This window comes from Ochotona princeps, chromosome 14 (genome assembly GCF_030435755.1).
Source record: "Ochotona princeps isolate mOchPri1 chromosome 14, mOchPri1.hap1, whole genome shotgun sequence".
NCBI classification, from domain to species: Eukaryota; Metazoa; Chordata; class Mammalia; order Lagomorpha; family Ochotonidae; genus Ochotona; species Ochotona princeps.
Genome location: NC_080845.1, coordinates 9,263,615 through 9,289,033, shown reverse-complemented (window position 1 = coordinate 9,289,033; position 25,419 = coordinate 9,263,615). Strand labels below are relative to the sequence as shown.

The 25,419-nt window shown below is 52.0% G+C and overlaps 2 protein-coding genes across 2 annotated transcripts in view; both read left to right on the top strand.

Annotated features, from left to right (window-relative positions):
* Positions 1–23,594, top strand: part of MORN5 (MORN repeat containing 5) — a 34,106-nt gene extending 10,512 nt beyond the window's left edge. The window contains exon 5 of the mRNA XM_036496734.2: positions 23,386–23,594. Coding sequence (XP_036352627.1) covers positions 23,386–23,465 — 80 coding nt within the window. The 3' untranslated portion in view covers positions 23,466–23,594. The remainder of the gene's footprint in view (positions 1–23,385) is intronic.
* Positions 1–25,419, top strand: part of MRRF (mitochondrial ribosome recycling factor) — a 222,865-nt gene that overhangs the window by 74,424 nt on the left and 123,022 nt on the right. The gene's annotated exons all lie outside the window — the stretch shown is intronic.

The following is a 25,419-nucleotide window of genomic DNA, read 5'->3' as shown; positions in this document are numbered from 1 at the left end:
GCTGCAGGTGTGGGAACAGACAGATGAGACAACACAGGGCCCTGGCCTCAGGCTGAGTGGCACTCAATGGCCCAAGGAGGCTGGTTGGATCTCAGCTCCTGGAGGACCTGGAGCCTCCGGTCAGGGAGTGGACTGGAGGCAGATGGAATTGAGGATTCTCATGGGAGGCCAGTACTCCAGTCAGAGCCCCAGCACCTTCCTTTGATTCTTAAGGATGATTCAGTTACGTATCGAAAGGCAGAGTGATGAGAGAGAGATCTACTATCTGCTGGTTCATTCCACAAATGGCCACAACAGCCAACCATAGCTGGGCCAGTCCAAAGCCAGGAGCCAGGAGATTCTTTCAGGTTTCCCATGAGAATGCAGAGGCTTAAGGACCTGGGCCTTTCTCTGTTGTTTTCCCAGGCCATGAGCAAGAAGCTGGAGGAGCACTAGAGTAGCCAGGGCTCAAACTGGCACTAATATGGGACAATGGCCTTGTAGGCAGAGGCTTAGTCTGCTATGCTGTGGTGCTGGCCCCTGCTTCACTTGGTCCAGCTTCCTGCTCATATGCAGTAGAAGATAGCCCAAGTCCTTGGGCACCTGATACCCAGGTGAGAAACCCAAAAGAAATCCTAGGCTCCTGCCTTCTCTCTGCAATTCTACCTTTCCAATAAATATAAATAAATCTTAAAAGAAGAAAAGGAAAAAGAAGAAATGGAACAGCCAAGACTCAAAATACATTCTGATATCAGATGCTAGTGCTACAAGCAGCAGCTTAACTGGCTATACTACAGCACAGGTCCCAGCATTTTCCATTCACACCATGATTGCCAGCCTTTCCCATTTCTGGACACACATACCACCAGGAATCACAAAAGCTTTGTACTCTTCTCCCAAAAAAATGCCTGCACACGTGTTCACACACATGCATACACACACCTGACACACTCACGACGCATACTGACACACAATTTTGCATACAATCTTAGGGTACTGATGGCTCCTCTAGAGACCCAGGTAGATCAGAAGAAAGCAGCTGGCTGGCAGGTGCCACAGGGCTGCATGGGCTGAAGAGAGCAGCTTCTCTCCCTGCAGTGGGTGGAGGGGTATTTGGTAAGTCCAGAAGCAGTCGGAATGTTGTCTGGTGGGGGCTGTCCAAGGGGAGAGGAAATTGTCAGCAGCTCTCATGGCGAGGACTCGTGGTGCTGAGAACACCCCCAGCCCTGTGGGCTCCTGGAGGAATGCGGCCAAAGCCAAGGCCCCGAGCTTCCGTTTCCTTCCCAAGTCCCCTGTTACCATGCACACAGCATATCGCTCTGGAGAAAACAGATTCGGCTGGCTGGCTGTGGAGTTTCTTAGTCTGATGTGCTAAGGGAATAGGGATGTGGCCTTAAGCCTTAAGCCTTGCTACCAGCTTTACTTACTGAAGGGTTTCTACGGCCTTTAATATGCAGATGTTCCTTGTACTTCTTTTTGATATCTGTTGCTAAAGTGTTTTTTTGTTGTTGTTGTTGTTTTTTTAACTTTTGAGAGAGCACTTCCATCATCTGGTTTACTCCCCACATATCCACAATGGCCAGAGCTGGACTGGGATGAAAGCCGGGAGCCAGGAATGCTATCCAGGTCTCCCACATGGTTGGCAGGGTGCCAGGGACTTGTGCCTTCTTCTGGTGCCTCCAGGGTGTGCATTGGCAGGAAGCTGAAGTCAGGAGGCGGAACCAGGACTCAGACCAACAAGCTCCGATGTGGGACCAGGGTCTCTTCTGAGCCCATACCTTAGACACTTATTTTGCCTATAATTCAGTATTTGTACCTGTAATTGTTTGCTTAATGTTTGTCTCTCCCACTGGACTAGAAGATCCATAGCAGAAGGGCTCTGTCGGTCTCATCTCTGCCTGTAACAGTCAGAGTCCTATTCGAAAAGCACAATGTACAAGTCCCTGTAGGGTATCAGTGGCCACTGTAAATACTTGGGACAGTGGCAAAAGATGGTGTGACAGTTGGGGTGAGTAGAAGGACCCCAAGGAGCTTCAGGGTACTCCTCTTCCCAAAACTGTTCTTTCTCCCCCAAAATGGGAGCTGCAGTCCAGTAGGCTGCATGTCCAACTTCAGTAACAGTTTCCTCCTCCACAGTCCTCTACAGTCCTGTCTAGCCCACAAGCCACTGCCAGCATTCCTTCTAGAAAACAAGAAGGGGAAAGAGAAGATAAGATAGATTAGCCGATAAGGATGAATGTGTAGATAGATACATAGAAAGGCAGATGCTGTAGATACAGCCATATGCAAGGCTGCCATTAACGTGTGTCATTCATTCTCCCATTATCTAGTGCAGCTTCCCTTCACTTCAACTGAGCTGGCTCCTTTTCTCCGATAGGGTGAACTAAACCTTCCCCTTAGGGAAGGCCAAGTTCTTACTAGACCACCCCCCGCCCCCCAATACACACACACAAAGTTCCTACCAGCCCAAAAAGTCCAAACCAACAAAGTTTGGTTCTTTAGTCGGTTGGGCTAGTTATTCACGGGTGTTTATCCCTGGCCACAGAAGTGCTCAGAGATCCTCGGAGAGCCCCCCAGGATCTCTACAGTGTGGTCTTTGCTCTCTAGGACAGCAGCACCCCTTCTGCCTTCAGCGCCGTCTTTCCTTGCTTGCCATCACGGGAGCATATGGAACCAAAAGGAGCAGATAGTTCTTTCAACTTCCAATTCAATGGGGTCCTCATACCACCCAATGAGAGCATTCCTCCTGAAAGTGGAGACAGTTGGAACCAGTCAAGTTCAAGATTGCAAGCCATAGAAGCAAAATGCCCAAATAAAATCCAGCGCTCTGTAGTATTCCCAGAATCAAGCACAGATCCAACACCGACATGAATGCTCATTAAATCTGTGTAAAATGGGCCACATAAGGAATAGGTGTGCACTGGGAGTGTCTCCTAGGGAGAGAAATGAGCACCATTTCCCAAATGGATTTGACCACAGTATTCACTGAGGGTCCAGGCAGCTGGCAGCAGTACCATGGGACGTGTTTTGGTCGGAATTCTTGCATGACTTTCCTCTTACTCCACTTGTGGGACAATGCGATTGATTTGTTGCTCAGCTTTGAAGGTTCAATTTGTATTCCAGTCCTGGTTCAGTGCAACGACAGCCTCATAGTGAAGACAAACACAGAAACCCCAAATCACAATGCAATGTGTGTGACGGGTGCAGAGGTGGAGGGGTGCCCAGGAGAGTGAGGGAGGGCTAAGGAAGGACAAGTGGCCACCCTGGCTGGGGTGGAGAGGGTCAGGCACAACAGAGCTCACAGGCCTGGTAGATCTCAAAGAACGAGTAGGAATTTCACCAACAGCAGTGTTGGGAATGGATGTTGCTGGCACAGGAAAGATACTGAAGTGACAAGACAAGAAAAACATGGGACATGTGGGCAGAAGTAGCCATGCCCAGCGATCCACTCACATATGACTCGCAGGAAGTGAAGACCTTTATGTACTTATTCCTTATGGTGAAAAAGAAAAAGAAAACCTATATTTAGAATTAGGCTAGACTCGGTGAAGATGACCCCAGGTTTGGCGGCAGTGTCCAAAGCATTGTCATCAGGAGCCCGTGAAGCATACACCTGCTTCCCTCTCCCTCAACTCAGGCCCAATCAGGGTAGGACAATGGTCCCATCAGTGTCACACAGCTCCCTCACAGCTTGTCTGATCCAGGGCTTGCTGGCCAAGACATCCTCAGAGAACACGAGCATGTTACTGGTTTCCTGTCTTCTCAGTGGCCAGCGTGGAGCTTGCGGCTGCCGCCATGCGGATCTTCCCTTACTTGTCTCGGCAAGGACCTTCATGGACTTAGCTTGGCTTCAGCCCCAGGAGGAGCAGGAGCTTCCTTCCTGGTCTGCAGTAACATCTTGATGAAAAGTGGGGAAGGTGCTCGTGTAGGGCCGGAGGGAGGCCTGGAGGAGAGACTCTGATGATTGTCATAGTTGGGACTGCTTAATGAGCCAGCTGCTATGGGTCAGGCTCAGAAGGAGTATGGGAGGGCTGGCAGTGTCTGAATCCTGTCTCGGGGAGTCAGAGAAGCAGGCAGTGTCCTGGGTCCCAACAAATGAGGACACCCAGAGAATTGAGGAGGTGGGGGCTGAACCCCTAGGGTCAGCATGTCAGAGAGGGTGCCCAGGAACTGTCCTGCACCCTAAAGGAGAGCATGCAGAGGCAACAGGGTAGGGAAGTGCATTCAGAGCGGAGGGACCAGTATGGGCGAAAGGATCTCACAGCCAGGGTCTCTGCCATGAGTTCCAGAACACGAGAACATAGTACAGAGAGGGGGCGAGGGGAGCAGAGCAGGGTAAGGACAGTGGGGAGGCTCAGGCAGGTCACACAGCAAGTGACTGATCCTTGAAATCCTTCCTAGTTACACACACAGCCCAGCCCAGAAGGGTGAGATGAGGTGGGAGGGCCTCCTGGCAAGGTGACAGGCTCCTGAGGCACCGCAGACCCAGAATGGCAGGGCGAGAGGCCCCAGCTCCTAGGCTGCCTGCTGGCTGACCCTGGCCCAGTGCCTTCCCTTTCTAGGCCCCTTTCTCAGATGTAAAATGAGGGAGTTGAACTACATAATTTCTAGTGGTTCTTCCAACTTCCAGAGTCTATGATAGAAAAGAGAGGTCGCCAAGGGGTATTTTGGGCCTGATATTACAGGACAGATTAAATTTGGAGTATTCTGGAAAAACCACAAAGAGGGTCTCTGCTTGTGACCACCTAGTCATTAGGCCTGACTCACCTCCCCCCAGTGCCAGGCTGGGCCGCGCCTCTGCCCGTCTTGGCCTTCCCCAGAGCTCTTCATGCCCCAGATAAACAGTGTTTCCTGTAGCAGCCTGCAGGCGCTGGCTGCCGGCCCCACAGGACCCCAGGTGGGGCTGAGGTCAGCCCAGAGTAAACACAGCAGCGGCCGGTCACCACTGTTAGGGAGTGCTAGCCACCAGCCCCATCAGGGCCAAGGACACTTGCAGGAGGTTAAGGGCTGGGACACCAGCAGAGGAGGTGCCTTGCTCCATCTCCAGGGCTCCCCACACTGCCTTTCCTGCCTCCCAGCGGCTTCTTCAGTCCTGCCTGGGGAAAGCCTCAGGCTGCCCGCTAAGGCTGCTTACCCACTTACTGGCACACTGCGTGGACCCGGCCTTACAAAAATGCTTAGTCCTTAGCTGGGGCAGCAGGGGCCCGCCTTGTTAGTTGGTTGTGAACGTCTCAATCTGAAGGATGCTTCTGCTCCTGGGACAGTCTTGGCACAACTCCCACAGAGCCTGGCTTCTGTCCTCATGGTAGGCAACACCTTTGTCCCCCGTGCCCCTCAGAAAGGAATGTCTTACACCATGACCCGTTTGTACACAAGCGTGTGGGGGGGGGGGGGGTATCTCTGCACACGTACTATACTCTGTCATCTCCTCTTCTGTTTGATGTTGTAAAATGCTGGTTGCTAGGCACTAAGTCCATTTCACAATCTCATCGGGGTCAGGGCAGCCACCGGTAGACCATTGTTCCAGGCCCCCTTGGCTGAGCAGCCGCCTACGCCGTGCTGCCGTTAGCTGTCCCTCCTCGCTGCCCTCGCAAGCCTCCCTGACAGCATTTAGCCCACAACAATAGAGGTATCTGTAGTTGCCCGCCTCCCCCACTAGTCTGGGAGTGGTTTGAGGGCATGGATCACGTGATTATATCTGCTTCATTGTGGTGTCCCCAACACCTAGCACAGGTCCCATAAGTTGGAGCTGATTAGATGTTCATATAAAAAGAAAGAAAAAACAAGCAGGCAGGCAAGCCACCTGTTCACGAGTCCCCCATGTTCTTCAACCAATGATGCAAAATTCAATAGCTGGCATGTAAGATGCAACCGGCTGTGAATTATAAAAGGCATCCATTACATTGCGATGCACCTCCAAGTTTTCAGAGCAGTTGAGCATCAGTCAGAGATTGGAACTCATTGGCTGTCAGGCCACGGCCAAGTTTCTGCTTAGCTGGTCCAATACTGCCGAGTGCTTGGGTTTGGGTACCCAGGTGGGGGTAAGCATTGCCCAGATACCCACCACTCCCAGATGTGACCCACTCCTCCCCCTCCCACCAGCAGCAGTAACTTCTGGTGCCTTAAAGCCTCTGATTTCATAAGCCCTGGAGCTCATGTCAGTTTCCCTTGCATCGTAATGCTGGGAATGGGCTTGTTTTGAGGGGAGAGCCTACATCTTGAATCTGCTGCTCAGACCCACTCCCATCTAACCACAGATCAGTGGCCTTCCCACCAGCCTGGCTGCTGCACAAGCTGGAACAGTAAGATCATAGGGGGCCAGTGGACAGCTTTTGTACTTCTAATCAATACAGCTCGGAAACTGGGAGAGGTCAAAGACACAGCACAGTGTGGTGGTGAACGGCCCAGAGCCAGCCTCAGGCCCCAGCCCCATACTGGCCAGCTGTGGGATTGTGTGCAGCTCGCTTGGCCTCTTGGAGTCTCTGCAAACTGGGCATTCTGTAGGTAACATCTGTCTGCAGGAGCTGGACAGCAAGGCTCCGGCTTGCCATGTGCTAAGTGGTCAGTAGTTGTAGTTGCTGTCGTTATGACGACGATAGCCTCAGGCAGGCTGTGGGAGAGAGAAGGGAGATGGGCTTCGCAGATGAGCTTTCTCTTGGCTTTGCTGCCTCTAGGAAACACAGCGGGGCTTGGATGCACTGGGTCTTTCTTCTCTCCAGCGAAATGGAAGGCTGACCCTCTGGCCTTCAGAGCCCAGCCTCACTTGGGAGGTCCATCTTCCATGCTCCCGTCCCTCCCTCCACCGCCACGTTCTACCCCAACCTGGCCAGCTGCCCTACAGTGATAAACACCCCCTAGTCACCCTGGCTCAGAAATCCCCTCCGTCTTTTCTCCACCTGCCCAACCCCTCCTCCCCTCCCAGCGCTCAGCGGGAGGCTGTGGAGTCTCTGCCTCCAGCCCCTGGCAGAGCAGCCCTTAGCTGCACACCACAGCCACAGCCCAGCCACACAAGACTGGCGAAGTGCTGATCTTAGGGAGGATGCCTGCCGGGCCCTGTGCTGGGCACCCCCACTGGTTTATCTTCTCATCTGTTCTGTCCTGCCCCAGTTTGCAGTAAGGAAGCCTGGAAAGTGACAGGGTCAGTTTGGAGCCCCCATCTCCCCAGAGCCTGTTCTGTGCATCTTTCTTGCCAGCCTGTTGCTGCATTAATTCTGTGTTCATTCCACCACCTCTCCTGGAGAGGGGCATGTCTGACGCACATCTGTTCTACCACCCAGTACAGTTCCTGGCACTTGGCAGGAGCTCACCAAGGTGCCTGAAGGAATGACAGAAGCCTGTTTTAGAGTCTTCTTTCTTTTTTGGATTTAGTTGTTTTTATTGGGATGGCAAATTTACAGAGAGAAGAGAAAGAGAGAAAGATCCTCTATCTGCTGGTTCACTCCCCAAGTGGCCACAATGGCCAGAGCTGAGCCAATCCAAAGCCAGGAGCCAGGAGCTTCTACTGGGTTTCTCACACGGGTGCAAGACCCAAGGTTTTGAGACATCCTCTACTTCTTTCCCAGGCCACAAATAGGGAGCTGGATGGGATCCTGGCACTTGCAAGGTGAGGAGTTAGCCACCTGAGCGAGTCTTAAGGCAAGGGCCCCACAGTCCTGGAAGGTGATGCCACTGTATTGGAAAAAGTTTCCTGAATACGCTGTGAGGCAGGAAGGCAGTGCTGGAGGATATTTCGGCTAATTACCTTTAACCTGCTGGGAAATTGGGAGACTGACTCCCACCCTTCCCCCTCTCCACACACTCCTTCCAGGGCCCAGGGAAAAGTGAGGGCAAAGCTGCAGGGATTAGCAGTTTGACTGTGTGTCTCTTTCACACGGCTGTTGCTTGCTCCTCCATTACTGATAGGAATCATTTGCAAAATAGCTGTACCACTACTTCTTACTCCTTCCCCCCAATTAATGACGCCCCATGTGAATGTCTCAGATGAAAGACACATTATTAATATTCAAAGGGGGGGAAATAAGCCCTCAGAACCATTTTAACATATACAACTAACAATGAACTAAATTTGCTTTGTGGCAGACAGAGAGGGAGCATCCCAAATTAGTTTATGTGAAAGCTGAAAATCTTCCCCAAAAGGTCTCCGTACCATCCTCAAAGAATACCCTGATCATCACAACTGCCATCAAGATTCCCGCCAACATTAGCCCCTTTGTTGTCTGGAATATTGAATCAAGCACATCTGGCAAATGTCCTAGAGCTCACAAATCTTTCAAGCAGCATATAATTCCCCAACGGTTAAAGAGATAACGCCACCACCACCTAAATGCATGCTGCTCTTCAATCAGAAACAATGGCCTCAGCGTCTTGCAGCTACTGCACCCCAGTGATGATCTGCAGGGAGGGCCCTTCTCCAATTTGAACCTGGAGGTTCCAGGCAGCATGTGGCACCCAGACCGCGAAACTCCTGCTTGAATGTTCGCCCTCGGTTCCATGCACAGTGGGTGGAAGTGGTGCTGGTGGGGATCTGAGAGGGGCCTGGATTGTGTGACCCACAGTCTAGAGGGTGTTGGGAGTGGGTGGCAACTGAAAGAGCACCTTTGTCTTGCTGACTCCCTCTGGCAACCAGCAAACTGGTTAAATAACACATGGCCTGGTCTTAGGATAGGATGCAAGGCAGCCGTTGAAGATGACTATGAAGGGATAGATCTATCAATACCTGAAGACATTCATCCCCATTGGTAACAGTAGCCAGCACCTGCTGAGTGCTTACAATGATCCAGGTACAGGCCCAGGCACTTTGCACATGTCATTTTATTTCATTTCCTGAAGTCCTCACAGCAGAGCCCCTGCCAAACAGCTGTCATTTTTATCGCCACTATACTGGCCATTGGAAAGGCCTGCCTAAAGTCCAGCAGGTAACAAGTGGCAGGGCTGGGGTTTTAACCCAGATCTAGCTGACTCCATGGCTAAGTTAATGTTTGAGCTCATGGTCACTGAAAACTTGAAGTTCCCTAGGGAAATAAAGAGAGCCGAGGACCTTTACGGGAGACCTTAAGGGAGAAAGAGCTGGGCAAAGGTAAGATGGCAGTGTGGTTATTTTTCCCAGGATAGTTCCCTGTCCGCTTTATTGCTCAAAGACAGACTGATAACGAAGAGGCTGTGAATGCTGCCGACAAACCTTGATGCCACCACTGTCTTGTCCTGGCCAATGAGAACTCTTGAGACTCAGAACCCACAAGTCACATGCCTGACTGGCCTCTGCACCCACCCCATCCCCCCTCCCCTTATGTCTGTTCTAGAGCCATGCTGAAGGCTCCCCTGCCCTGGGTTCCCATTTCCCCATCCAAGGATCCTGCAAACCCAAGTTAGCCCTCCACACTCAAGCTGCCTCTCCCAGGAGGGGGGCCTCCTTCACGGCTTCCTGCCACACATCGTGGAATGAATCTCCCACCCAGCCCCCTCTCCGCCTGTCCTCTCTCTAGCCAGACAAAAGGCAATTTACCCAAATGTTAGAATCCCCTGGAACCTGGCACGTGGAGGGGGGGCATCCCTGCTGGATGTGTGATGTTGTCCGCTGCGTCGTAATGAAGGCTTTGCAAGAGATGATAATATCACACTTGTCACTGCCAAGCACAATGCCTGCATGGACCACACGTCCCTGCCAGCCAACTTGGGCATTTACTGTAAAGCTAAAGGATAAGAAGGGAAGTCATGAATGTTGAATGTGTCTGCTGGGCTGGGGCTTTTTAACCACACACCAATGATGTGCCGTCACCTCTGTTTGGCAGGTGGGGAAACTGAGACTCAAGGAGTTGTCAATTTGCAGAGGGGCTATGCTTGTAAGGGGAGGAATGGGCATTGGAACCCAGCCTCTCGTTGGAGCTGGCAAGTCAGGAGCAGCTGCAGGAATTTGGGCACAGCTTTGGATCTTCCCCCAGAAACACATAGTTGAACCCCTCCCCCAACCACCATCACCTGGGCGCCATCCAGCCAGAAATAGCAGCAACCGGCACCCCTGGCTGGCCCTCACTGACCCGCAGGAGGTGCCGGTCCATGGCCACCCCCTTTCCTTCCCAATTCTCAAGGCCCTGGAAATTCTACCTCCAACCAAGAGGCCCATCAGGATTCCCATGCTGGCAGCCTCCAGGAGGAGTCCCTTCCTTTCCCTGCCACGGCTGGAGGCAGCCCTGGCCAACACTGTTGTGGTTTGTTTTGTCCCCTTTCATGGACCTGAAGTCAAGAGCCTCACCCCCTGGTCCCCAGTCCCGACTCTGGAAGCAAGGGGGCAGTTGGCTGAAACCCCTGTCCCACCTCAGTCCTGGAGGGAGGGGTGGGTGGGGTTAGGAGTGGGGTCGGAGACCAGCCACCACCTTGGGCACTGTCACTTCCTGGCCAAGTGACCCTGAGCTGCTCTGGTCACATCTCCTGAGTTTCACTTCGTTCATCTGGAAGCCAGGGGCTGGGGGATGGGGGGTGGTGTGGAAGTACGCCCTGCCTCTCAGGGCTACAGTGAGCCCCAAAGTGCAAAGACGCAGCCTGCAGGTACAGGAGCCATGGGTATGGCCCATGCAGCTGTCCTGGCAGTGCTCCTGTAGGTCCCTGAGCTGAAAAGCTGAAAGAGAAGGCCTGATTAGCTCCACATCCCAACAGAAGGAGCAGCCAGTGTCAGCTTGGCAAGCTGCCCTCTGGCCTCCTCCCAGCTGCTTTTTGATGGACATTTCAAGACTGGCCAAGGCCTGTGGGTACCCAGCCTAGGGAATTCTGTCTGCAGGTCTCCCAATTCTCCCCGCAGCCCCTGAGCCCTGCCCTAGGCACAGCCCTACCCAAGCGCCTCTGTACACCAGGGCTCCACATGGGGGCCAGATCCAGTGGCTGACCCTTACTAAAGTGACACAGGATGGGGCAAGGGGCAGAGGGGAGGGACTAGAGCCCAGCGCTGCAGGCATGACACTCAGTGTCACAGAAGCCTGGGATGTTAGGAAGCCTGCGTGCTGAAAAGATGACTGCCAACCTCCCAGCCGTCAGGAAGAGATATAACAGCAACCAGAAGAGACGGATAGAGAAGGAGACCTAGCATGATTCCAGACTCCCTAAGAGGTTTATGTTAATGTTTGATTTGAAATATCAAGTTTGAGATTCTTTCCTCCCCAACAACAACAAGAAGAAGCCTCAGAGAGGGCCCCTGTTTCTCTGGTGCCAAGAACAAAGTGTGGGGGCTGGGGACATAAAGAGAGGTACAGGTGTGTCCCACCCAGCTATGATTGAGGGCGGTGTTCCACAAGAGGCAGTGGTCAGCCAGGCAGACAAGGAGGAGCATGAGTCAAAGCAGGTAAGGTCTGGACTGGGCACTCAGGGCAGATGGGGGATCCAGGGTGGGCTGCAGACAGCCCCTAAGGCGCACCCTTGGCACAGGGAGCAGTAGAGAATAGAGAATTACAGGAAGGGTCCAAAAACCCCTCCAGCCCCCAGGAAGTGTGTAGCGGCCAAGAGCTGCAGAGAGTTGTGACCCTCCCCCCACCTGCTCCTCCAGCTGGATGGCCTGGGGCGGGTACTGGGACTCAGAGGGGAAGGCTGAGCCAGGTGCTTAGCATCCTGTGCCCCTCCTGTCCTGGCAGCTCCCCTCAGTCACCCACAGGATGACGCTAATATCCAGGGAAATGTGTTGTGTTGTGTTGTGTTGCTTTTGATCCCAGAAGTCCATGGGTCACCAGTGTATTCAGTCTTCACACAGCACCATTGGCTCCCTGTCCCAGCACCGTCAGAGGACAGGCAAGTGGTCCTCTATGAAATGACCTGTCCAGTCTGGGGTCTTCCAAAGACTCCCCTGAGTCACCATGACTTGGGGCACTTTTCCCTGTAACCTTCCCCTGGAGCACCACGCCTCCCTGCCTGAGGCAGGACTGGCTGTGCACACTCCAACCATTGGCAGGGATGGTGTGAGGTCGGGCATGCTGCGTGCCAGTCCTGGCACCAGGAGGGGCTTCCCAACATGAGATGCCTCTGCTCCTTGCCTGACTTAGCCTGCCCCATCCCCACTGGGTGACAGGTTCCCACTCCCACATTACTCATAATTTTTTTTCTTTTTTGCTGTGGAAACTTGGAAAGGATCTTTCCAACTTTGCTTTGTAAATTATTTGACGACAAATCTTTCACAATTGGTGGTGATTTCTTGAGAGTCGTGTGCATACTGGCAAAATTAGGAAATGAAGCCCACAATGGATTTCAAGTATAATAAAATTGTTTTGATTCCTAAATTTAATAATTAAGTCTGAATGCATTAATTATAACATTTATTAATTTTGGTCTTGCAGCTTCTCTTTTTGGTGTTTGAGAGTCAATCATTTCTCCAAATCCTTTTACAAATGGAATAGGCCTTGAAAAGCGAGTGGGGGCCGGGTTGTACCCCTCTGGTGCCTAGTGTGTGAAGCAGCCTCTCCCCTACCCACAGGCCCATTGCCTCCTTTACTCACTGGGAGGGGCAGCTGCCCCACCCTCCACCCTCCCGCCACAGGCTCTGCCTATGCAACAGCCCCTTGATCAATATTGATGATGCTGTGGCCTTGGCCTCTGGCCAGCCCCACTGCCAGCAGAGTTCAAAGCCTTCTGCTTGTCAGGAGTTGTGACAGGGAAGCCTTGGCCTGCCCCACCTGCAGCTGCAGCCCTGCGTTTGCACAGAGGGTGTGGCAGGGTTGTATGTGAGCACAGGCTGGGGAGCGTCATTTGCAGAACACCCTCCTACCCCATCCTGGACACTTCTTGGGGGTGGATTTTGACACCAGGAAGTCAGGGGAGCCTGCCACCACCACCAAAGTCCCCAGAGCCTGTCCCTGCTCCATGCTGGCCAGCCCTGCTGTCACAGTGGCTATAGGCTGGAGGTGCCTTTGCCCGCTATGGGTTGTCATGCACATGTGCACACGGACAGACACACACACACATGCGCATACACACACACACACGCACTAGCAAGACTCTGAGACACCCACCGCGGTGGTCAATCAGTCATGCTCCACATGTCACATACACATGGAGCATTCCCACACCTCACACACACTGCACGCACACCTGCCTTCAGACATTCACAGGCACACGCCTATTCCCATTTAGCTCGGCATGAGAACAGTTGGGCAGTAATGTACATATTGTGGGTGAGCAAATAGTCAGGACCCACTGAACTCTGCTCTCTGCCCTGATGGGACCAAGTGGCAAATCTGTTCACCCCTATGCCTCGCCTTCCTCATCACACATGGGGACAGCCCCACCTCATTCACTACAGAGAGGACGAATGTAAGCCCCCTACACACACACACACACACACACATTCATATGCACAGCCATACCCACACAGGGCCAGGCCCTCGGGATCTGCGGTGGGGAGACTCCATTCCCTCTCCAGGCTAACGCTTTGTTTCTTCCAGGTCTCCTCCCTTTCCCAGTTCCACCCAGGCCCTCCATTCACCCACTGTATAGCAAGGGTGACCACAATGTGCCTGGCCCAAAGGCATGCCAAGCAGCAAAGCCCCACTTACGGGTGCCCAGTGATCCTGATCGACCTGTTTGTGACTCTGGGTTCACTTGCCCTGGCCTGTCCTCTGGATCTGAACAAATGTCATTACTGTGACTTTTGATCTTTCTGATACTGATGCTCCAGTAGAGACTACTACCCCCCGCCCCCATCTGGAGCACACACATACACACCACCCTCCTCTCCCTCCCTGTGGGGAGCCACAAGTACCAGGGGCTTCCTGATGCAGGGACACACCCATGCAGGTGTCCATCAAAGCCATGTTTTTGGCTTCCCTTTCCTGAGTGTTGGTCCAGTGCATTGACCCTGCAGGAATTCCGGCTGAACCCATTGTGCAGACAGGAGCCTGGCCCAGGGATGGGGAGTGACTTACCCCAAAAGCACCCATCAAGTTGTTGGGTAGCTCAGCATGGGTCCCAGAAGCCCTAGCCTCTGAGGGGTGGCTGTGTGCAGCTCCAAGTCCCACCTTGCAGAGACAGCTCTGGCTTTGCTTTTGGCTTTGACATGTTCCATGTACCAAGCACAGGGCTAAGCAATACTCTCACTGGGTACTTGGGCAAACCTTCAAGGTGGATGAGGAGATGAGGCCTGACCACATAGGAGCTCACCTGCCCAGAATCTCTGGCCCGGTTGTGCTAAACACGGGAACCCAGGCCGGTCATCATCAAGCCACGCAGCTCCCTCCCTACTGCCTGTCTGGGGAGCCATTGTCTCCTTGCAGCTGTTCTCAGGCACCCAGCATCCCTTCTTCCCCTGGTAGTGAGCTGATCTGCAGAAGGCACTGATGCCACCCTTCGTGACCTGGGCGAGGAGCAACAGGCCCGGTACAGCCACGGCCTGTGTAGACCGGCCCCTCCCCACCCTCACTGGAAGGCAGGTTCCAGATCAGCCAGCCTTTGAACCTCCTGCGTGTGGTTAGTGTCCGTGAATGATCCTCAGACAACCCATCCTCTCCGTGTCACGGAGCTGCCCTATCTATGCCTTCAAGACACAAAAGGCAACAGGAGGTGCAGCTTGAATTGGCATGCCTGCTTTGCCCTCTCTGGTGGCTCCATTTGCCCAGGGTGGGGAAGAGAATCCACCGTGTCCAAATCCCACAGGGTGAGCCTATTGCTTTCATGTCCCCAAATTCATATGTCTTTCTTCATCTGTTCACCAAATATTTGCTAAAAACTTGTTAAGCGCTAGCCCTGATAGCCAAAAGTGAATGGGACATGGCGGCCTTGGACTGCAAGAAATTACCTTGACCATCACCATGACCTTAGCTTGAGTTGGGGAAGCTGATATCCAGACAGGGACCACATGGGAGCAGGACAACCAGGAGGGCTCAGGGGCCCAGCCAACACACATTCTGGAAGAGTCTTAGGCATGGATTGTGATGGGACAAAAGGGAAACCATGTTCATCAGACAACTCCACATTCATGCTTTCTTTCCTGATCATGCTGCCTTTAGTGTTCCAAGAATTTATACTTAAAAAATAAACAGAGAGAGAGAGAGAGAGGGAGAAAGGGAAGGAGGGAGAGAGGGAGGGAAGAAGGTAGGAAGGAAGGTAGGAAGGAAGGAAGGAAGGAAGGAAGGAAGGAAGGAAGGGAGGGAGGGAGGGAGGGAGGGAGGGAGGGAGGGAGGGAGGAAGGAAGGAAGGGAGGGAGGGAGGGAGGATGGATCCTGGAGAGGCTGACATCCCACGTGGGCACTGGCTCGAGTCCTGGCTGTTCCACTTCGGAACCAGCCCCCTGGTTATGGTCTGGGAAAGCAGCAGGAGATGACCTAAGTGCTTGGGCTCTTGCACCCATGTGGGAGACTTGGAAGAAGCCTCTGGCCCAGTTCCAGCCATTTGGGGATCTCTCTCTCTCTGTAACTATTATTTTCAAGTGAAAAGTAAATAAATCTTTTTCTAAAAAATCACCCTGAAATCACACAGATTTCCTCCATGTGACTGAGCATCAAAACAGTACTCTGTATATGTCAAATGTAAATGTGTAATCATGATCTTGCTTAGGCTGTCCTCCATTTTTATTTGTTTTTAAAATATTTATTCATTTTTATTACAAAGTCATTTACAGAGAGAAGGAGAGACAGAGAGAAAGATCTTCCTTCCATCTGCTAGTTCACTGCCCAGGTGGCCGCGATGCCCAGAACTGAACCAATCTGAAATCAGGAGCCAGGAGCTTCTTCTGGATCGCCCATGCGGGTGCAGGGTCCCAAGGCTTTGGGCAGTCCTCTACTGCTTTCCCAGGCCACAAGCAGGGAGCTGGATGGGAAGAGGGGCTGCCGGGATTAGGACTGGTGCCCGTATGGGATCCTGGTGCATACAAGATGTGAACTTTAACCACTAGGCTACCGCACCAGGCCCCGTCCTCCATTTTTATATAGATTAAAGCTGAGACATGGAGAGTGCCAGTGGCTGCTGTGGTGCTTCCCAGGGAACAGCATGAAAACAGGTGCAGAGGCGCAGAACAGCGGGTGCCTGGTAGTAACCACAGAACCCCTGGGTGGCTGCAGCGGACACCATGAGGCGTGCCACTGAGGAAGCAAGCCTGGAAAGCAGCAGGATCCGGAGGCCCCTGACGTACAGGAGTTGCCTGTTCATCAGGATGAGGGACTTTGGGGTCTCCCTGAAAGTTGCTTTACTTCTCTAGGAGGAACCCAGTTATTCTGCTGTGGGGGGGTAGAGAAGCCACTGCCAGAACCCCTTACCCAGAGACACAATGGTTCTGCTCCAGTGGCTGACACATGTAGCATTGAAGAGCACCTGCATTGGGCCTCATGGTAGCACCCACTGCTGAACTTCAATCCCATCTGTCTCTGGCACCAGGCACAAAAGTGGCCTCATTGCTGTCTGAGCATCTGTTGTGTGCCAGCCACTCCTATAAGCTCTGGGGAAGCCATCGTGGACAAGCATGTGAGGCTTGTGGTGCCCAGGAGCACACAGTCTGCCCAGAAGAGACAGACAGGTGAGCAAACAGGAAACCCGCATACGTGATGTGTGTGTCCGCATGCAAACCAAGCGAGGATGAGACAGGATGACCGGGCATAGATGTGGCTGGATGGGGGTTGAGGTGCTAAGGAACCAGACCCTAGATGCCCAGAAATCTGTGCCCAGTGAGTGTTTGTGGAGGGTGAATGATGCAAGTCAGAGTGACCTCCAGAGTGGCTTGGGCAAAGCAGTCACTGGGCATCTTCTGTAGGGTAGATCCAGAGGCCGACAAAATCAACATGACCCCTGCATTGAGAGCTTTCAGGCTAGCAGAAGAGAAAGCACGGCACTCAGAGAAGTACAGGTTCAAAAACTGTGGTGGCAAGAAAAAGCAGCAGATGGTTTCAGTGTTGGTATGGACGAACTTCAACTCTTGGAGGCCTTGATAATCTCGTTAAGGCAATTCACTGGGTTTTCATATGTCCTTAAAAAGCAAATCCTGTATTTTGCAGCTGTTAGATTTATGGCATTTTTAAAATTATTACCTGTTTGTTTATTTTACTTTTTATAGAAAGGCAGAGGGGCAGTCTGAGATTTGTCGTCTGCTGGCTCTTTCCCCAGATGGCCACAGCAGAAAGGGATGTGAGCCCAGCCAAAGCCAGGAGCTCCATCTGGGTCTCCCACGGTGGCAGGGACCAAACCCCCCGAGCCAGGAATCACCGGGCCTCCCAGGGAGCACAGGAGCAGGAAGCTGGAATGAGGAGTGGAGCGAGGGCTAGAACTCTGGCCCTCCAAGGTGGGACGTGCTCATCCCAAGCAGGGTCTTGACCACTGTGCCAAACACCTGCACTACACAGAATAACTGGGGGGAAAAAGTACATTTTTCAATATACTCACACCCCATTTCCTCTGTTTTTGAACATCGCCTAGTGTGTGACTCCTCTCACACAACTAGTAAATTAACACTGACACTAATTCTGGCAAATGGATATTGTCCACTGAAGCCCATTGGGCTGTCCTCATTCTGTCCCTAAGACCCATGTCCTGCTCTGGGACCTCATCCAGGACACACATTGCATTCGGTGATGTCCCCAGGGGCTCTGCTGCGCCGTGATGGCTGCTCAGACTTGCCTGGGTTTTGATGATTGTTTGAGCAACACGCCTTAGGCTTTCTGAATTTGTCTGAAGTCTTTCTCCTGGTTAGAGCAGATAGAACAAGAGCATGGAGGTAAAATGCCATTCATACCCCACGCAGGAGGTACCAGCTATCCCTGTGCCTTGCTCCGTGCTGAGGCAGACCCCAAACCCCGGGCTGACCAAGTGTTTGTTAGGTTTCTCCATTGTCAGGTTCTTTTTTTTTTTTTTTAAGAGAGTTTTTTTTAAAAAATATTTATTTATCTATTATTGGAAAGTCAGATTTTACAGAGAGAAGGAGATACAGAAAGATCTTCCATCCACTGTTTCACTCCCCAAATGGCTGCAATGGCCAGAACTGAGCCAATACAAAGCCAGGATCCTGGGACTTCCTCCAAGTCCCCCACATGGGTGCAGGGTCCCAAGGCTTTGGGCCATTCTCCACTATTTTCCAATGCCACAAGCAAATGGGAAATGGAGCAGCTGGGACATGCACTGTCACCCATGTGAGATTCCGGTGCTAGCAAGCAGGGAATTATCTTGCTTGAAACAGAAATTTTAAAACAGAAATGCAGAGTAGCTACATATATTATTTGGAATTCTTCAGCTCAGGAGATTCGTTTATTTTTTGACTTTTATACAATTTTTTATAACCCAACATTTTAATACTAGGTCTTTTTACACTTCAGGACTTCAAAAGAGCCCTGCTGGTATTTCTAGTAATCCAGAAATATTTTATTTCAATAACAAAATGTGTGAAATTATCACATCAGATTGCAGAGTGGGGGAAAAAAGCCAGTGCTTATTTTACATCTTTTCCCTGCTGTCACTACCCAAAGGAGTTGTAAACTAATAAAAGCAAGACCAAGAGCCTCTCTTGTCCCATTGCCCAGAACTGATCAATATATATACATTTCAACTCATTAACAGTAATTTTCCTTCCGTACACAATTTGTATATGGATTGTCCTGTGTCATTTTGTGTCTTGCCTTTTCCTTTTTTTTTTTTTTTTTTTGGCTTATTATCACATCACAACCATTCCTCCGACATTGCTGTACTATAGGGTTTCGAAACTATTATTTCCAGCAGCTGCTAGCTCCTGTGTCAGGTGGCTTATAGTGTCCACTGCGTCTCTTGACCAAGATAACACGATGGCAGGCAGGTCATTGGTGCTTAGAAACGGTTGGTTCAATGAAGGAATACACAGCAAAGTCGTCCTTCTCTTGCTTTTGGAAATGTAGGTGGTGCTCTGTTCTCTTGATCCAAAACCATTATGAAAAGAACAGACCTTCCCTTTGGAGTTTCAGAGTGGAATTACAGGCCCAACAAGGGACCCAAAACTTTTTTCTTAAAAAAAAGAAATGCACCCAACCCAAAACTGTCCCCCCACTTCCCTCTGCCCCATCACCAATCACATCGAGGATAATGCTGTACCATTAATTCAAGAGTTTGTGGAGGTATTTTTTTTCCCTCCATCTTTTTCTCCTTTCTTTCTCCCTTTCCCCGTGCTGCCAAAAAAAAAAATTGGGGTGGGGTGGTGGGCTGGGGGGGCGGTGGATGGGGTGGGAGGGGGCTGGTCTGGAAAGGTGAAGATGTTCTCAGACAATCATATTACCATATTCCAACAATCGCAATTTGCAAAATAGTAATCACAGCTCCCAGGATCAGGGGCTGGGGTTGGGGGTGGGGAGCATTAATCAAAGCCACAGGTTTAATTCCATTTTAAATATTGATGAAATGTGCTTCCCCCCCCCCCCCCCCCGCAGCCTCACCCTGGCGTGGCAGGGCAAGGGGAGTGGGGCAATGGTGGATGGTGCCGGGGAGGTGGAGGGAGTGCCGGGGAGCAGCTGCTGGCAGAGGAGGCATCTGCGATTCAAATTGGTGGCTCGGCAGCCAGGTAGAGAGTGAAGGGGGTAGTGAAGAGGGCTGTTAAGTCCACGACTGTCAATTTGGAACCATCAGGGAGGGGCCCGAGGACTGGTTGAGCACAATAAACCCAGTTTGTCTGGTTTCAGGGGTTACCGCTGAAGAGGCTGCAGCTGCACTGATTCCAATAGCCTGGAGACTTCAGAACTGTAATTAGCAGCCAGGCTGCTCACAGCGTGGCAAAAGTGGGCTCCACCAGCGCTTAACTCCTTGTGTGCTGACGCATCCCCCGCCACGCTCCCCACCCGTCCCCACCTCCCTCCACAACCCCTGGTTTCCCAGCCTCAGGAGGAACTCCCAGGCAGCCTGTCTGGGGGTGGGGAAGCCAAGGTCCACAGGCAGGAGGGGTCAGTCAGCAGGTGTTTTCCTTGAGGTTGCTTGTAAAGCAGTCGGGGGGCGGGGGGGGGGGGCAGGGGTGAGAGGTGGGACTAGCTCTGTGCTGGCAGCCTCAGCTCTAGGTACCACCTAGGACCAACCTGGTGTCTGCCCCCGGGACGGGACGAGAAGTCAAACCTGTAGAGCTCAAGGAGCTTTGGTTCAAATCGTGTTGGCTGTGATCTCGGATGGCATCAGCCCTGTGGCAGAATGGAGTCCCCTCCCTTACACCACGGGCTACTGCCAGGATCCCATGAGTGCAGTGTTCACGACACTTGGGTACACCATAGGCTGTGCATGAGTTACTTACCACCTCCCTGCACCTGTGCCTGATGCTGTTCACAGCCCAGCAGGTGTCCCTGGGCACTGGAGTTCAACTGGAGAGCAGCTCTTCATGCACGCTCTGTGCCCCAGCATCCAAGGAGCCCCGTAGGCTCCAGCATCCACCATTCATCTCCCTCTCTTAGGCGGGTGGCGCTAGACTGGACATGGGGGAAGGACTCCAGGCACTTGAGGCAGGAAAGGGGGCCAGGAGTGAGATGGGCACGCAGAAAGGCCAGAAGCAGGATCACTGATCCTGTGCTGACTTCCTCCAGTAGCTACCAGCGAAGCCACCCTCATCGGAGATTGTTCCCTGCACCATGAAGGGCCGTGCCTGTGAATCTGTCCTAGAACTGCAAGCAGGGAGTAGAGACAGCCTCCATGTCCTCCCCTGGGAGGATGCAGGGTCAAGTGTTACAGAGCCAGGCTGGACCTGCCGAGGCACAACAGCAGGTGTGGGAGAGGCCGCTGCAGGGAGAGGTGCTGAGAGCACAGCAGCCAGAACGACAAGGTGAAATCCACAACACAGGGTCACCTCTGCACAGCAAGTGAAATACGCACCCTTACCCAAAGCCCAGTACACATCCTACACAGCGGGTACATCCTGCCGTTGGGCTGGGTCCCTGTGGTGGTGGAGAGAATGGGGTGGAGCTCAGAGGGGGAGAGTGGGGTAGAGATGGGAATGGAGTGCGTCTGAAGGAGGAGGCTGCCCAACGAAGTGATGACAGTGTGCTTAGGCGGAAAGATTCAAGGTTTGGAAAATATCCTAGGTTCAGCCCGCGCTGTCCTGATCCTGTGTCTGTGAACAAGCAACTCCACCCCAAGAGTCCTGTTTGTTGGCTCATTTGTCCAAATAACAGGAGACAACCTGCCTGTTGGGAGCTGCTTAAGGGTCAGCTGTGTGCCCCTCCTCTCCACTGAAGGGCCTGAGGAAGCAGAGGCCGTTTAGCCACTGCAGAAGCCCCAGTTAGGTTTGGTAAAGAGGTGGTCAAGAATAGGGAGCCCTCAGGGCAATGCAAATCAGTGTCTGGCTGGTGGGGACAGCTGTTATCAAAACATCAGGAAAGCCAGGGAGGACGTGGCAGGAAATGAGTGCAAGTTAGTTGCAGCCATGCTGGAGGACAGACTAGAAACTAAAATCAGATTTATCAGCCACCGCGCCTCTGGGTATGGAGCCAAGGGAAGTGAGCTCAGTACATCAAAGACATCCCCACACCCAGTGTTCACTGCCGCTCAGGGCACAGAATAACGGGGATGGGGGTAATGTAGGTGAATGGTAGGCAAGTTGTGGTGTATTCACACAGTGAAATATTAAGCAGCTAAAGAAAACAGGAGTGGAATCCTGACATTTGCAGCAAAAGGGATGGAACTAGAGAACCGTCGTGTTAAGTCAAACACAAGAAAGACGAATACCACATGTTTTCCTCATATGTGCAAGTTCAAAAACTATCAGACTAGTGGCTAACCACTCTACTAATAGAGAACTGGGAAACAGAGAGGGACGCAGATGGAGGCTGGCTAATGGGTGCCAATGTGCAGTGAGATGGAAGGTCTCTTGTGCCTCAGCACACTCGGGGGGCTGCCGATCACATGGTGGGGTACGTGCTGTAGAAGCAACTGGCTGATAGGAACTGGCAGGCGCCACACGAGGGAGGGAGCAGGGGAGGCAGATGGCCTATTTGATCAGTTGGCACCATATGCATTTATCGAAATAAGGATGACCTATTCCTCAAAAACTGAAAAATCAGCAAGTAGGGGTTGGCACTGCAGTGCAGCAGGTTGAATCACCACTTGGAACACACACATCCCATACCAGAGAGCCTGGGCCAAGTCCTAGCTACTCTGTGCTTCTGATCCAGCTTCTAGCTAATGTACCTTGGAGGGGTGGAAGATGGATCAAGCACTTGAGTTCCTGCTACCTCTGTGGGAGACCCAGGTGGACTTCCTGACTCCTGGCTTTGGCCTGACCGAGCCTAGCCCAGCCTGAGCTATTGCAGGCACCTGGGGAGTAAACCAGAGCATGGCACATTTCCTTCTCTCTCAGTCTCTTCCTTTCTCCCCGCCACTCTGCCTTTCAAATAAATATGTAATAAATAGGAGGGGATTTGTTATATCCTGGAATCCACTGCTTGGGAAACCCACATCCCATACTGAAGTGCCTGGGTTTGGGTCACAGCTCCAGTTCTGATCCAGTTTCCTTCTAATGCACACCCAGAAGGCAGCAGATGAAGGCTGAAGTAGTGGGGCGCCTGCTGTCCACATGGGAGACCCAGATTAAGTTCTGGGATGCTGGCTTTGGCCTGGCCCAGCCTTGGCTGTTTGGGGTTTCTACTGAGTGAACCAGCTGATGGAAGGTTTATCTCTCTGTGTCCTTCAAATAGATAGGTCAAAAATAACAATGAAATAAATTTTTATAAAAGAATGGAGAATTAAGATATGACATTAGAATTTCAAGACCCAGTCTCATATCACTGCTATCAAGACCCCAGCCCACTCACTGTTCCAGAGGTACCACGTGCGGCTCAAGGGTACTTCAGAAAGTTTGTGGAAAGTGTAATTAAAAGTTTATTTTGGTATAAAACTCTTTGAAATCACATATATGGGAGGTTTTCAAAACACTCATAGAAAACGCATGCCATTAAAAAAAGACTATGGATTTCAAAAATTTTGGACCCAAACAAACTCATCTTTTTTTTTTTTTTTAAAGATTTATTTTATTTTTATTACAAAGTCAGATATACTGAGAGGAGAGACAGAGAGGAAGTGGAGCTGCCGGGGTAAGAACCAGCGGCCATATGGGATCAAGGCGAGGACCTTAGCCACTAGGCCACGCCGCCAAGCCCAAACTCATCTTTCAAACCCATCTTTCGATGAACATGTTCAGATGCCCTCATAGGTCTTACTAGGCAAGTCCTGAGTGTGAGGCTGCTGTCCTGACTGCCCAGCAGAATCAGTCCAGCTCAGGACAGCCTCAGGCTGCCTCCCTGAGCAGGGTCCCCAAGCAGTAACGGCCTTGTGCTCGATTTCCCTCTTGGAAACTGTAAGAATTACATCTGAGTGACAGGCCTGCACCTGCCCACACTGAGCTGAATAGACTGATCACCAGCGGACTGGAATAGACTCCAGTCCTCAACGCTGTTTCTTGGGGGAGGAGGTCTCCCATGGCAGGGCCAGCAGCAGGTGTGCCCAGCTCCCCCCCTTTGCTTACAGATGACGATGAGCACGAGTGGATCATACGGACGTGCCGGAAGGGCTGGGACCAGATCGTGGGCCGCAGCCTCCAGCTCTGATCTCAGCAGCTGCCTCCTCCGATGGAGCCTTCCATCTGCCCCGCTAGCACTGGGCAGCCTCGGCCAGGCCAGACTGCACTGCTAGGACCCAGATTTTGGCTAAGGAATAAAGGCTTTCTGCATCCTGTGGCCCAAGAGTACTTTCCTTGGAACACTGTCCCAGGGGGCATGCTTGTCTCTCCTGCATCAGACTCAGGTCATGAACTCCTAGGTCCCACCTCAGGGTTGCTCAGCACCATCTCTGTGAATGAGGCCTCTAGGGCCTTGCAGTTTGCATTTCCAGGTGAGTGAGAACCACCACCTACAGTAGTAGCCAGCAGTAATAGAATGAGCAATATGGGATGCCGGCACACAGGGGCGTCATCTCCGCTCCACTCCCCAGCCTGCAGGCAAGGACCAGGCACTGGCTTTTGTTGATGAGAAATCCAAGGATCAGAGGGAGATGGCGATTTGCTTGGTCTCAGACAGCCTGACCTCAGTGCGCAGACTCACAGGTGTACCTCCCTGCAGGCCTGAGAATGTTTCCCCAACTCTGTCCTTCCCTTCTGACGATTTCCCCTTTCGCACCTCCCACCCTAGGCCCAGAATGAGCCTGGTGCCATAGGGGAAAAAAATGTGGCTTTGGCATCACCACATCTAGCTTCAAACCCCAGCCCAACCACATGTGACCTCAGGCAAGTCACTTCTCCAAAGCTGAGTCTCCTTTTATACGAAACGGTCATGATGATATTCAAGCAGCAGAGTGGGGATATAGCGGGGAGGGAGGGCATCAAAAAATGCAGTACAAGTGAAGCAGCTGGCATTTAGCAGGTCCTCGAGACGTGCTTCCCCCCAGAATCATCAGCTGCACATGGAATCCCCGCTCCAAATCACCCCCCAAGATCACACATCTCCATGGGAAATGGAAGAGGAAGCAGCAGCCCATTCCACAGACATTCCTCGGCCAAGGGTGGCCCAGATCTTCTGTGTAACTGCCCCCTCCTTAGAGACTGCTTATCCTACAGCCCCTTCAGCTGTGTCCTCAAGTGTGCTATGGAGGACACCTGGGCAAATGACCTCCTGCCCACATCTGCAGTCACCTGGTGAACTCAGGGTTGAGCTCTGCTGAAGGCTTCCAAACTGCATTATGAAAAAAAGAAGATAAATTTGTGCCAAATATATATACACACTATTGTACATGAAAAGATATCAAAATCTTTTAAAAAAAAAAAAAAAAGGAAGGGGGCCCGGTGGCGTGGCCTAGCAGCTAAAGTCCTCACCTTGCATGCGCTGGGATCCCATATGGGCACCTGTTCATGTGCCGGCAGTCCCGGTTCCCATCCAACTCCCTGCTTGTACCTAGGAAATCAGTGAAGGATGGCCCAAGACCCTGCACCCATGTGGGAGACCTGGAAGAAGCTCCTGGCTCCTGGCTTCGGACTGACTCAGCTCCAGCCATTGCAGTCACTTGGGGAATGAATCATTGGACAAAAGATCTTCCTCTCTGTCTCTTCTCCTTTCTGTATATCTGACTTTCCAATAAAAATAAATAAAATCTTTAGAAAAAAAAGATATCAAAATCAACATTGGAAAACTAGATTGGAAGAATGCATGGAAGAAGGGTGGGGCTGGGGGGTTAAAGCCACCAATAGACATCCTTACAGAATGGCTGACCTCGGGCACCGAGAGCTGAGATTTACAAGCAACTCCATTATCGGCAAGACCACAGCACAGTTCCACTCTGTCCCGGGAACTTGTGCTTGAACCAGTTAGGACAACATCCAGAAAGGTGCCCTCCCTCTCACCTCTCAGGCCAAACGGCAAAGACACGGTAATACCCCATATTCCCTCAGCTTCACCTTTGTTCCTCCCTAAAGGCTGCTCTGTTCCTCCCCAGCACCGCTCCCACCTCCATGCCGTACCTTCCTCTTTCATGTCTATGAACCCCACACATCACAGGATCCCGCTTCGGTCC